This window comes from Gossypium raimondii, chromosome 6 (assembly GCF_025698545.1).
Source record: "Gossypium raimondii isolate GPD5lz chromosome 6, ASM2569854v1, whole genome shotgun sequence".
Taxonomy (NCBI): domain Eukaryota; kingdom Viridiplantae; phylum Streptophyta; class Magnoliopsida; order Malvales; family Malvaceae; genus Gossypium; species Gossypium raimondii.
In genome coordinates this window covers 53,260,646-53,274,778 of record NC_068570.1, presented here as the reverse complement: position 1 = coordinate 53,274,778, position 14,133 = coordinate 53,260,646, and the positions used below count along the sequence as shown (strand labels likewise).

Sequence of the window (14,133 nt, the reverse complement as noted above, 5' to 3'; positions counted from 1 at the left end):
CTGGTGGTTCTCTGAAGTTTAATACTCCTAGTGGTGAAACAGGGACCTTGTTCCCTTGGCGCGAACAACTCAACGTGAATAAGTTTCCCTTTAGCCCTGATGAAGTGATCTTGTCTGAAGAAACAAAAGGGCTTTTTTGCCCAGGTGAATCTTCTAGTGACACAAGGAAACCTTTACTGCAAGAGTTAGTAGTCTTTTTACAAGTGATGTTGAATGAAGCTTGTATGGCTAACCTGGGACTTGCTGAAGGGTCAATAAGCAGAAATTAGGAGGAGGGAAAATGAAAATATTTATTAGTCCACTATGGAAGCACTAGCGCAGGCATGCGAACATTATGCTAACTTAGCTGAAGAGAATAGGAGATTGCTGGAAGAAAATAGAAGGCTAGAAGAACGTCTTACCATCGCTAAAAAACACGTTGAGAAGTTACATGGGGAGATCACAGGTGAGCGAGTTGATAAAATAGTGTTGGAAGCTAGCTTAAAGAAAATGGATGAAGAACACAATGTTCCAATGGCTAATTTGGTGAAGGGTCATGAAGAGACTTTGGAGAAGCACAAAACAGAAACTATGCAAAGCTTACAAGAATACTTGCTTGATTTAAAGGCTAACTTCTTGTTACATGCTCAAGTAGGTGGTGGCCTTTTTGATGTGCGAAGAGTAAATTTCGATGCTCTTAGCGAGCTAACCGGTGTTCAACTAGATTTCGATGTCCATTTTCCCTCTGTAACATCTTGGGAGGAATTTACAGCAAAATGGAAAAGCTCAACTAGTTTTTACCTCCCTAAGGATCCTGCTAAGACAAACTTTGCTCCTGAGCATCCCATTGACATCAGTGTCGCTCATGTGGATGAAGTTTAAGGCAATGGATGTGAAGGCCATGGTGAAGAGGAAGATGAAGTGTTAGTTTATCCTTTAGGCACAAGCAGTAATTCATGATTTGGTTGTCCTTATTGTACTTTACTTGTTACTTTTGAATTGGAAATGAAAATCTCAGTTTGATTCTCACTGATATGGTGATGTATTTGGTTGCTAACTTATTTTGATCTATCACATAGTCATAAAGGTATTCTCTTTATGTATCCCTATTCTTGAAGCCTTTTTTATTGAGATTTTTTAGTAAAAAAATAAAAATAAAAAAATAAGCCTGCATAGTGGTGCTATATTCTTAGTATAATTTAAAATTGAATTTATTTCTTTCAAAACAAGTTTTAAAAATGATTTCAAATAAAATTATCAAAACGAATAAAAATTACAGAATAATCCAAGACTGAGAAAATATATTAAATTTTTTAAAAAATTCAATTTATTTTCTAAAATCATTTTCAAGGTTAAACAAACACAGCCTTAATGTTAATAAAATTTATTAAAACTTAAAATTTTTATTATTTACTACTAAAACAATAAAATAATAATTATTATATTTTTTAATAATATTTATGCATTAACTGGTGCACAATCTTCGAATCAATGAGTTCGAAATTGAGTGAAACAAGTAATGCGATCAATACAGATCAAAATTTTCACAGGTGCCAAATAAAGAGTTCATTATTTAGTTTTCTACCAAAAAGGTGTGTACCGGCGATATGATCCAACAAGTGCGAAATCAACAACATTGATTCGGCAGCCCAACTTTCTTAGCAATTGGTCCATCAATTGACCCCGTGCCATTCAGCCCAATTTCCCTCCATCAGCCTGGTCCATTCTAATTCAATTCAGCACAGTCTGGCCCATTCTCATTCAACATTCCAAATTAGTCCTCTACCTTCTCATTCAACATTCCAAATTAGTCCTCTACCTTTCTTGCGTCTTCTACCAACAAATCTTTTCAAAAACCCTAAACCCTTAAGTCTGGGTTGGTAGTCGCTGTTTTGATTATCTTAAATTAAAGTAAATAAAAATGTTGAGAAGGAACATTCGATTGAGGAGAGAGTATTTGTACAGGAAGAGCTTGGAAGGCAAAGAGCGTTTGCTTTATGAGAAGAAACGGAAGATCAAAGAAGCCCTTGAAGGTACTTTTTTTTTCTTTTTTTTTTTGATCATAATCTAATTTCAATTTTCAGTTTATAGTTTTGGTTTTTAATTTTGCTTCCTTGTAGAGGGAAAACCCATTCCAACTGAACTCCGGAATGAGGAGGCCGCGCTTCGCCAAGAAATTGACCTTGAAGATAATTACACTTCCAGTAATGTTTATTATTTATTTTAATTTTTTTGTAATTTGGATGTTTGTTTTCTTTTGTTATGCTCTGAGCTAAAAAAAAAAAAAAACCCTCTTTTGGGATTGGTGTTGATACATGACTGCTTAATTTTGGTATATTTTTAGTTCCCAAAACTCATATTGATGATGAATACGCAAATGCAACTGTACGAGATCCTAAGATTTTGCTGACAACATCTCGTGATCCAAGTGCTCCTCTTATACAGTTTGTTAAGGTTGGGTTCTCCATTTTGGTGATAAATAAATTTTGCCCTGATATTTTGCTTGAGAGTTTAACCACTGATTGAATTCCTATGGCATGCTTTTCACTTTCTTGTAGGAATTGAAGTTTGTCTTTCCTAATGCAGAGCGAATGAATCGTGGTGGCCAGGTCAGTGCATCATTGCTTTGTTTATCCATCTATGCTTTCTTCTTTGGGTTCCTATTGGTTTTCTTATTGTTATGATTCTTGTGCTGAATTGTTGGCAAGTCTATGTTTTTGATCTTAAGGATTATGATACATAAGTCTAAGTACTATCGGTTTTGGCACCGGTTTTATTATCAGTAATTTGTGGCTAAAGTCGATATTCATTTAGTTGACATAGATTTGTATATATAAATAACTCTAGAATTTGTAAGTTGAACATTCCATTTAATCCCTTTTCATTGAACCATTGCACCATTAGACTTCTGGATGCAATTTTCTTACGGCAAGCTTTTGAGCTGCTCTTTTCTCCAAATTGTAATTGATTTGTGACTTTCACCTTTTAATAGAATAACTGCTGAAAGCTTTTTCAGTTTCTACTTTGTTGTCCTTGAAATTTTCTACAGCAAGTTATTTATAGTGCATAATGTTAATATTTAACAATGCTTTCCTCAGTTCTGCTAGTTATTATCTATATAATGAGCACCGACACCTTTTTTTTGTATGATAAATTTATTAACTTATTTGACGTCAAACTGGTTTTCTAGTGAAAATAAGAAAGTGATTGTCTATGCCATTCTTTTTTCTTATTTGCAGGTTATATCTGAAATTATTGAAAGTTGCCGTGCGCATGAGTTTACAGATGTAATTTTGGTTCATGAACATCGGGGTATACCAGATGGTTTAATTATAAGTCATCTACCTTTCGGTCCCACAGCATACTTTGGGTTACTCAATGTGGCAAGTATTTGATGACTCTACCTTGCGTGGGCCTTTATCTCTTCTTCTATTTCTGTTCTTGTTTTCTTAATCTAATATTTCCCTCTAGGTTACAAGACATGACATTAAAGACAAGAAAGCCATCGGAACAATGCCCGAGGCTTACCCTCATTTGATTCTTGATAATTTTAAAACCAAGGTATCCTTGTTGCTTTACCTGTACACTTGCGAAGCATATGATTTAGTTGGGTACGATATATTATATATTGAATACTTGAACCTTTTGGGGTTACTGCTTTTAATGGTTTTACATGTGTGCCACTTATGTCTAATAGTTGGTTATGTAACAAAGCCTGTTCTGTGCTCAAATATCCTTCAAAGGTGTTTCCATCTTGTATCTGTTGCATGTTTCTGTATGTTGATACACAAATTATAAGGATGCATATGTAGCTTTGATGAAATTCTGTGATTAATAACAATTCTTTCCTTTTCGGCCAAGAGTAATCTTTTTTGTTGCTGACATGCCTTTTTCTTCTTTCTTTTTTTTCAATTTATTTTGGCAGCTGGGTGAAAGAACAGCGAACATTCTAAAACATTTATTCCCTGTGCCAAAGCCTGATACAAAACGTATTGTGACTTTTGCTAATCGGTCCGACTATATTTCGTTCAGGTTAGTTCTCTTCTGTAGATTTTGTTGTATTCTTTAGCATTAAAAGGGTGATATTGATATCAATATGTGAATAGTAAGGAACCACTGAACTTCGTCATGCATGCTTTAGAACTCTCAGTCAATCACTTCTCAAAACCTAGAAGTGAGTCAACTTGTCAGTTGTAGGTTTAAAGTTATATAATGGTTTTCACAGTGGCCATCCTCTAATGATAACATAGATTGTTCCCCCCCATGCTTCTACATAATGAAATGTTCACTCTCACTCATTGATATCATGTAAACATGCAGGCATCATATCTATGAGAAGCCTGGAGGTCCTAAATCAGTTGAGTTAAAGGAGATTGGTCCGAGGTTTGAATTGCGGCTTTACCAGGTAACCATCGTGCCATTTCAATAGGTTATTAGCATTGGTGCTTCATATTGCAGTTTAAGTTCAACTCCTTTGCGTATGTTGCAGGTAAAATTAGGAACAATGGAGCAGAGTGAAGCCCAGATTGAATGGGTTATTAGACCATACATGAACACAACCAAGAAACGCAGCTTTATTGGGAACGAGCCAGAACCAGATGATAAAAGAAAGAGAAATAAAGATTGAAATTTGTCATATTCACGTTATTATGTTGTTTTGGTTAGGCTTTCATTTATGTTTTTTAAGCTTGTTTGAGTTATTAACATTTCATATCAATTTTAATTTACAGAAACAATTATGTTATGAAGGATTACAGGACACTTCACTCAGTTCTTCCAGGCTAGTTTCCTACAGACCACCAATGCACATTCTCTATAATCATTTGGTAAAATACAAGTCTAAAACCGGTAACGCAAATATTTTGGATTGTATTTTAGTTTTTCTATTGAAAAATTGGGTAAATTGGTACTTGTTCGTTGGATGAGTGAGCAAATGTTTTATTTGTAAGGTATAATAGCAAATTTAATATTCAATCTTTACATCTTTATTCAATTTTATCCAAACTCCTTTATTAAATAATAATTTTCCAAAACCTGTATTGTATGTTCTAATAAATTTTAGTGGTTTTTTCAACGAAAGTATATCACATAATATTTCTTTTAAGATTTTGGGGAAAAAAACCCTACTTAAAACAGGGAAGGAGATGGACGACAAAAATCATAACTAATTTTTAATAAAATTATCAATATTTATTTGTAAATCATTACTTGGGTTCCAAACCCATCCTTTTTAAGAAAAATAGAGATGAAAGGAGTGTTTGCGATTCAGCCCTAAATGGGGACCTAAGGCCCTTGTTTGGTAGCACAAGCAGCTGAAATCATAGGTGCAGTCAGTACTCAGTATTGGGTGTTGCTATGCATAGTATTTCATGGAATTCTCCCTAACAGTTGTGTGATACAATAATTGAACTATTATACTAGGATTCAAATGGAGTAGTATAATCAAGAAAATCATTCTCCTTTAGGCCCATGATGTGGACACCCCAATAAATTAGTGCATTTTGATAGGCCATTATTATTTGTTCAAATATCATTTTCAGAGGCCACTCTTTTACTTGTGAATGACACCTAAAGATAGTGAATTAAAAGATAAGTTGATTGGACTAAGCAATTCTCAATAACACAAGATTCCTTGTATCCCATGCCTATACCATTAAGGGCCAGTTTACTAAACATTTTGAGATACTTTTGATATGAAAGTATTCTCAAATAAGATGCTTTAAATTTTTCAAAAGAGTTTTTAGGAACCAAAAGCAAAAGTAGAAAATTTTAATTTTTATTAAAAAGTATTTTTTGACCTAAAATACTTTTAAGAAGTAATGTTAAACTAAGGTTAACTCTTTTTATAAACTATAATATTGTAAGATATACAAATAAGTTATAGAATAATTCTATATGGTATTGTAGATTTACAATAAATGGACACGTTACACACACCTATTTTATTATATTATTAATATAAATTGAGCTCCACATCTAGTGTAATATTAATATAATTTTTTTATATGTAGGAAAGAGATTTTATGTAAATTTAGTTTTAAGATTTTTAATAAGGAAATTTCATAAATTTTATTAAAATAATGGGTAAATTACACCTAAAGTCATTAAACCATTAGTAAAATTTACGTTTTGGTCACTCAATTTTAAAAATTACAAAATGGTCACTTAACTATTCAAAAGTTCTCATTTATGTCATTTAAAACCAACAAAGTGCTAAAATTCATTTGAACACAAAATTAAGGCAAGGTAGTAATACCTAACTCTCCTTTAAGTGTCCAAAATATTTTTTTATCTAATTTTTTTGTAAAAATATATGCTAATTGATTTAAGGTGTCTACATATTCTAGAACTATTTCTCCTTTTTGGACATGACTTCTAATGAAATGATGTCTAATCTCAAGATGCTTAGTTCTAGAATGTTGGATGAGATCTTTAGTGAGACAAATAGCACTAGTATTGCCACACTTGATAGGAATGGTATCTACATCAATTCCATGGTCCATAAGTTTTTGCTTCATCCATAAAACTGAGTACAACAACTATCGACAGAAATATATTCCGCTTCGATAGTGGACAAAGCAACACTATTTTGTTTCTTTGAAAACCAGGATACAAGCATGTTGCCTAGGAATTGACAAGTATCGGAGATGTTTTTCCTATCTAATTTGCAACCTCCAAAATCTACATCCGAGAATGCATGCAAGCTGAAGGATGAATCTCTAGGATACCAAAGGTCTAAATTAGGAGTGTTTCTAAGGCATCTAAAGATTCTCTTAAGGAATTGTAAATGTGATTCCTTAGGACAAGATTGATATCTAGCACACAAGCATACACTAAATATAATGTCGAGTCTACTTGCAATAAGATAAATTAAAGAGTATATCATTGACTTATACAATTTTAAATCTCGCATTTACCTTCATCTTTGTCAAGCTTTGTAGATGACTCATTGCTATAGTTTGTGTTTGAGATTGTCCATCCCAAACTTCTTAAGCATTTCCTTGTGTACTTAGCTTGATTGATGAAGATGTCATCTTTCCTTTGCTTGATTTGGAGTCCCAAGAAGAAGTTTAGTTATTCCATCATGCTCATCTCAAATTTGAATTGCATTAACTTAGAAAATTCTTAACAAATAAGATCATTAGTAGAACAAAATTAATATCATCAACATAAACTTGAACTACTAATAAATTCTTATCTTTTCTTTTAATAAAAGTGTTGTGTCAACCTTCCTTTTACTAAAATATTTTCAATAAGAAAATTTGATAACATTTCATACCAAGTTCTAGGAGTTTGTTTCAAACCATATAAAGTTTTGAAAGTTTGAAAACATGGTTTGAAAATTTTGGATCTTCAAAATCGAGTGGTTGTTCAACATACACTTCTTCATTTATAAAACCATTTAGAAATCACTTTTTACATTCATTTGATATAACTTAAAATCATTAAACTATGCAAAAGCTAAAAGCATCCTAATGGTTTCCATTCTAGCTACGGAAGCATATGTTTCATCATAGTCTATTCCTTCCTCTTGAGTGTAACCTTGAGTAGCTAGCCTAGCCTTGTTCCTCACTATGTTACCACTCTCATCTAGCTTATTCCTAAAAACCCAATTAGTACCTATAGTAGATTTTTCACTAGAACTTTTAACTAGGGTCCATACTTTACTTCTCTCAAATTGATTTAACTCTTCTTGCATAGCCGATATCCAATATTTATCATTTAATGCTTCTTTCATATTTTTAGGCTCAATGCATGAGATAAATGCAACATAATTACAAGTATTTCTAAGAGAAGATCTAGTAGTTACCCATTTGGATGAATCTCCTATATTTTACCATCCTTCACATAGTTGAACTCTCTTGGATGAGTGATTTCCCTCTCCTCTATTGTAAGCTCCTTTAGAGTATCTTGTATTTGTTCTTGTATCTTGTCATTTGATGAAGGATCAACTTTATCATCATTGTGAAAAATTTCAGCAACATCATCATAAATACAGGAATCATTTCTATGAGGAAAGTTAGAATCATAAAAAAACAACATGAATAGATTCTTCTACTACTAAAGTTCTTTTGTTAAATATTCCAAAACCTTTAGAATAGCTTTGTCATTATTTAAAACAAAACACTTGCACCCAAAAGGATAAAAATAGCTAATGTTAGGCTTTTTGTTTTGAAAAATTCATATGTAGTTTTCTCTAAAATAGGTCTAATCATTACTGTATTTACAATATAGCAAGCGGTGTTTGAGGGGTCTACCCAAAAATATTTTGGTAAATTATTTTCACAAAGCATGGTTCTAGCCATTTCTTCTAAAGTTATATTTTTTTTTCAGCAACTCCATTTTGTTGAGGGGTTCTAGGTGCAGAAAAATTATGGCTAATTTCATTTAAGTTGCAAAAATTTTCAAAACCAAGATTTTGATATTCGGTTACATGGTCATTTCTAGCACTAGTGATAGAGTAACCTTTTTCATTTTGATTCATTTATGAAAATGTGATGAATTTTTTCTAAAGTTTCATCTTTAGTACTTAAGAAAAAAAAATCCAAGTAAATCTAGAATAGTCATCAATAAGCACAAAAGGCACATTTTTTTTCACCCAAACTAGTTGTCCTATTAAGGTCAAATAAGTCTATGTGAATTAGCTGAAGAACTCTACTAGTTGATACATCATTAATATGTTTAAAGGAAACTCTTTTATATTTACCCTTAACATAGGCATCATAAACTTTATCTAATTCAAAATCAATTTTGACAATCCTCTTACTAAGTTATTTTAGCTAGTTTATGCAATATGATCATGCTAGCATGCCCTATTTTTCTATGCCATAGTAAAGAATTGTTTTTATTTTTAGCAACAAGGCATATGATTGAATCATGCAAATCATATAAATGCACTATATATATATTTTTTATCCTATGTCCTACAAGCATAATCTTATTAGACACAAAGTCAACTATTTTACATCCATTAGACTCAAAATGACATTGAGACCACTATCAAACAGTTGGCTAATACTAAGTAGATTATCTTGAGGACCGCTGACATAGAGAACATTTTCAATAATAAGTGAAGAGCTTGTACCAATAGAGCCGATTCCTTCTACTTGTCCTTTAGAGTTATCACCAAATGTAACTACTTCATTTTTTTTCTTCAATTTGATGAAGTGACTCTTGTCACCAATCATGTGCTTTGAGCATCCACTATCAAGGTACCATGAGTTTTGAATAAATCCTCCACCTTGAGGCAATGCTCCTCTTCCTACAAACATAGAATTAAGTTTTGATTTTGGTACCCAAATTATTTTAGCCCATAAACATCAATTCCTATAATTTTAGTCCCTTTAGTTATCCATTTTGAAAGAATGTCTTTAGCTTGAGTACTTATGAGTCCCCATACACTTTTAATAAGTTTTCCTTCGTAAAAATTTTGAGGACCTCTATGTTTATAGAAATTAAAGCTAGTTTTGACAGTTTTTGTTGAGTTTTCTCCTCTAAAAGATCTTTTGGTAAAACTTTGTTAGAGTAAGTTTTTCACTCTTAAGCAACTCAAGTTGCTTTTGATGATCATCATGAACTTTAGAAAGCAAATTATGCAAGTCAAAATTATTTTCCTCAAAATCATTTATACTAGCTTGCATATCATTTATTTTACTTTCAAGTTCATGCTTAACTTTGGAAAGTGAATTATTTTCCTCTTTTAGTTTTGAAATAGTTTCTTTATATTTTAAAACCATTAATTTAAACTCCAAACTCAACTCATCATAGGCATCTTGTAACTCATCAAAAGAATAAGAAGTTGAATTGGATAAGTTAGAAGTTACCTTAGAGTTGTCGATGGTCATAAGACAAAGATTGGCTATTTATTGATCTTCATTGTTAAATGAATCCTCATCACTCCAAGTAGCAACATAAGCCTTAAGTTTTTATTTTCTTGACCCCCTTTTCTTCTATTGAGGATAATCAAACTTGATGTGTCCCGGCTTCTTGCATTTATAGCATATGGTGGTAGATTTAATCTTGACTTCATCCCTTTTTTGGAATTTTCTTCCTTTATTAGATCTCATAAGCCTCTTGAATCTTCTTGCAAACATGGCCATCTCTTGATCCTCATCCACATAATCACTAAAATTACCTTTTTCTATTGTGGACTTGAGGGCAATACCAACCTTCTTTTCAACTTTTTCTTCTCCTTTATTCACTCATTTGAGCATCGTTTCATGAGTAAGAAAAGAACCAATTAGCTCATCTAATGAAAAAGTCTCCAAATTTTTGCTTCCTCTATGGTGTAACTTTGGCATCCCATGACATTGGCAAGCTTCTAAGCATTTTTCGCTACTTCTTCATTGAGATAGGTCTTCCCATAGGACTTGAGCTCATTGATGATGATCTTGAATCTATCGGACATAGTTTTGATGTCTTTCTCGAGCTTCATCTGAGCGTCTCATAATTGAGGTTGGCAATTCCTACTTTTGATTTCTTGACTTGATTGGTACTCTCATGAGTGACCTCCAATTTGTCCCAAATTCCTTGGAATTGGCACGTGATGATACCCTACTATATATTTTCCGGACCAAGTGTACAAAGAGAGTGTGCATGGCCTGGCGTTGAGTTGCATGCTTCTCCTATCTTTCTCGTTTCATTTCTTCTTGCTCTTTGGAACTAAGATCTCTCTTCTTGCTTTTAAGGTAAGGATTGATCATCTATGATAATATCTCATATGACAAGATCATTGGCTTGTATGAACAACATCATTCTATTCTTCCAATAGGAATAATTGACACCATTGAAATAATGAGGTTTATTAATGAATTGAGGCTCACCAAAATAATAGAGCTAGAAGTAGACGTCATTTTGTGTGGTTTGAATAGATGAAAGTTGAGCTACCTCGAGGATCTTCTCTTGGTTGTTAGATTGTTTTTAGAGACTAGCTCGATACCAATTGTTAGCTTGATTGATTAAACCAAAATAGCCAAGAGGGGTAAATTGGCTTTTAAAATTTTAAGAAAGCTAAAAAAAAAAAGATAGAACAAAGAACACAATAATTTAGAGTGGTTCAACCCCAATTGCCTACTCTACTACCTTAGCTTTCCACAACTAAGGATTTTCCCAAATTCACTAATTTGTACAACCTTTGAGAAGAAGGTTTAACCTTACAACTCCCTTAAGATTTCTACTCAAATCTTAAGACACAAACCCTCTCAAAGAATTACAAAGTAAACAAAAAATAATCCTTATAAGATCGAATGTTTGTCAATTAAGCAAAAATAGACAAGAATACACTTGAGCTAAAGAATAACAATAAAAGCTCACAAGTGTGTACAAGAAAATTATGGAAGTATTGGGCACAAAGGTTGTTTGATTGATGATTTTTGCTTGAATAAGCTTTCTTGTTCTTGTAGTATCTTTTAGACTTTGGTATTTATACTCCCTAACCGATTTCCAATCGTTGGGTGGTTGTAGTAGTTAATAAGTTGTTGGGGATGTGAAAACCGAACATTTAATACACCGCAATAGTGAGTATCAATACCAAATAAAAGGTATTAATTTTTTTGTAATAAATGCTAAATTCAATGAATTTAGAGTGAAAAATCGATGCTAGGAAGATTTTATTGATATCACATAAAAGGTATGGATATCGGATCGATACTTAGCTGAATTTATAAAAGCGAATGTCATTTTGGTATAGTTTGTTTCATGGGGTATCAATATTTTGAAAATATCGATACTTGCTTTGTTTATCCATCTATGCTTTCTTCTTTGGGTTCCTATTGGTTTTCTTATTGTTATGATTCTTGTGCTGAATTGTTGGCAAGTCTATGTTTTTGATCTTAAGGATTATGATACATAAGTCTAAGTACTATCGGTTTTGGCACCGGTTTTATTATCAGTAATTTGTGGCTAAAGTCGATATTCATTTAGTTGACATAGATTTGTATATATAAATAACTCTAGAATTTGTAAGTTGAACATTCCATTTAATCCCTTTTCATTGAACCATTGCACCATTAGACTTCTGGATGCAATTTTCTTACGGCAAGCTTTTGAGCTGCTCTTTTCTCCAAATTGTAATTGATTTGTGACTTTCACCTTTTAATAGAATAACTGCTGAAAGCTTTTTCAGTTTCTACTTTGTTGTCCTTGAAATTTTCTACAGCAAGTTATTTATAGTGCATAATGTTAATATTTAACAATGCTTTCCTCAGTTCTGCTAGTTATTATCTATATAATGAGCACCGACACCTTTTTTTTGTATGATAAATTTATTAACTTATTTGACGTCAAACTGGTTTTCTAGTGAAAATAAGAAAGTGATTGTCTATGCCATTCTTTTTTCTTATTTGCAGGTTATATCTGAAATTATTGAAAGTTGCCGTGCGCATGAGTTTACAGATGTAATTTTGGTTCATGAACATCGGGGTATACCAGATGGTTTAATTATAAGTCATCTACCTTTCGGTCCCACAGCATACTTTGGGTTACTCAATGTGGCAAGTATTTGATGACTCTACCTTGCGTGGGCCTTTATCTCTTCTTCTATTTCTGTTCTTGTTTTCTTAATCTAATATTTCCTCTAGGTTACAAGACATGACATTAAAGACAAGAAAGCCATCGGAACAATGCCCGAGGCTTACCCTCATTTGATTCTTGATAATTTTAAAACCAAGGTATCCTTGTTGCTTTACCTGTACACTTGCGAAGCATATGATTTAGTTGGGTACGATATATTATATATTGAATACTTGAACCTTTTGGGGTTACTGCTTTTAATGGTTTTACATGTGTGCCACTTATGTCTAATAGTTGGTTATGTAACAAAGCCTGTTCTGTGCTCAAATATCCTTCAAAGGTGTTTCCATCTTGTATCTGTTGCATGTTTCTGTATGTTGATACACAAATTATAAGGATGCATATGTAGCTTTGATGAAATTCTGTGATTAATAACAATTCTTTCCTTTTCGGCCAAGAGTAATCTTTTTTGTTGCTGACATGCCTTTTTCTTTTTTTTTTTCAATTTATTTTGGCAGCTGGGTGAAAGAACAGCGAACATTCTAAAACATTTATTCCCTGTGCCAAAGCCTGATACAAAACGTATTGTGACTTTTGCTAATCGGTCCGACTATATTTCGTTCAGGTTAGTTCTCTTCTGTAGATTTTGTTGTATTCTTTAGCATTAAAAGGGTGATATTGATATCAATATGTGAATAGTAAGGAACCACTGAACTTCGTCATGCATGCTTTAGAACTCTCAGTCAATCACTTCTCAAAACCTAGAAGTGAGTCAACTTGTCAGTTGTAGGTTTAAAGTTATATAATGGTTTTCACAGTGGCCATCCTCTAATGACAACATAGATTGTTCCCCCCCATGCTTCTACATAATGAAATGTTCACTCTCACTCATTGATATCATGTAAACATGCAGGCATCATATCTATGAGAAGCCTGGAGGTCCTAAATCAGTTGAGTTAAAGGAGATTGGTCCGAGGTTTGAATTGCGGCTTTACCAGGTAACCATCGTGCCATTTCAATAGGTTATTAGCATTGGTGCTTCATATTGCAGTTTAAGTTCAACTCCTTTGCGTATGTTGCAGGTAAAATTAGGAACAATGGAGCAGAGTGAAGCCCAGATTGAATGGGTTATTAGACCATACATGAACACAACCAAGAAACGCAGCTTTATTGGGAACGAGCCAGAACCAGATGATAAAAGAAAGAGAAATAAAGATTGAAATTTGTCATATTCACGTTATTATGTTGTTTTGGTTAGGCTTTCATTTATGTTTTTAAGCTTGTTTGAGTTATTAACATTTCATATCAATTTTAATTTACAGAAACAATTATGTTATGAAGGATTACAGGACACTTCACTCAGTTCTTCCAGGCTAGTTTCCTACAGACCACCAATGCACATTCTCTATAATCATTTGGTAAAATACAAGTCTAAAACCGGTAACGCAAATATTTTGGATTGTATTTTAGTTTTTCTATTGAAAAATTGGGTAAATTGGTACTTGTTCGTTGGATGAGTGAGCAAATGTTTTATTTGTAAGGTATAATAGCAAATTTAATATTCAATCTTTACATCTTTATTCAATTTTATCCAAACTCCTTTATTAAATAATAATTTTCCAAAACCTGTATTGTATGTTCTAA

At 32.7% G+C, this 14,133-nt stretch overlaps 1 protein-coding gene across 6 annotated transcripts; it reads left to right on the top strand.

Annotated features, from left to right (window-relative positions):
* The first annotated feature begins 1,774 nt into the window (after positions 1-1,774).
* LOC105772393 (uncharacterized) lies at positions 1,775-13,878 on the top strand. Of its 6 annotated transcripts, none has more exons than XM_052632934.1 (9): positions 1,775-2,012; positions 2,100-2,183; positions 2,324-2,433; positions 2,538-2,588; positions 12,327-12,470; positions 12,558-12,647; positions 13,008-13,114; positions 13,403-13,487; positions 13,572-13,878. In XM_052632934.1, the coding sequence occupies exons 1-9, from the start codon at positions 1,901-1,903 to the stop codon at positions 13,707-13,709; spliced, it is 921 nt and encodes a 306-aa protein (XP_052488894.1). In that variant the 5' UTR covers positions 1,775-1,900; the 3' UTR covers positions 13,710-13,878. The 6 variants fall into 6 exon arrangements, with proteins under 6 accessions (XP_052488894.1, XP_052488898.1, XP_052488897.1 ...); XM_052632938.1 differs by lacking the exon at positions 12,327-12,470 and adding an exon at positions 3,219-3,362; XM_052632937.1 differs by lacking the exons at positions 12,327-12,470; positions 12,558-12,647; positions 13,008-13,114; positions 13,403-13,487 and adding exons at positions 3,219-3,362; positions 3,451-3,540; positions 3,905-4,011; positions 4,300-4,384.
* The last annotated feature ends 255 nt before the right edge of the window (positions 13,879-14,133 follow it).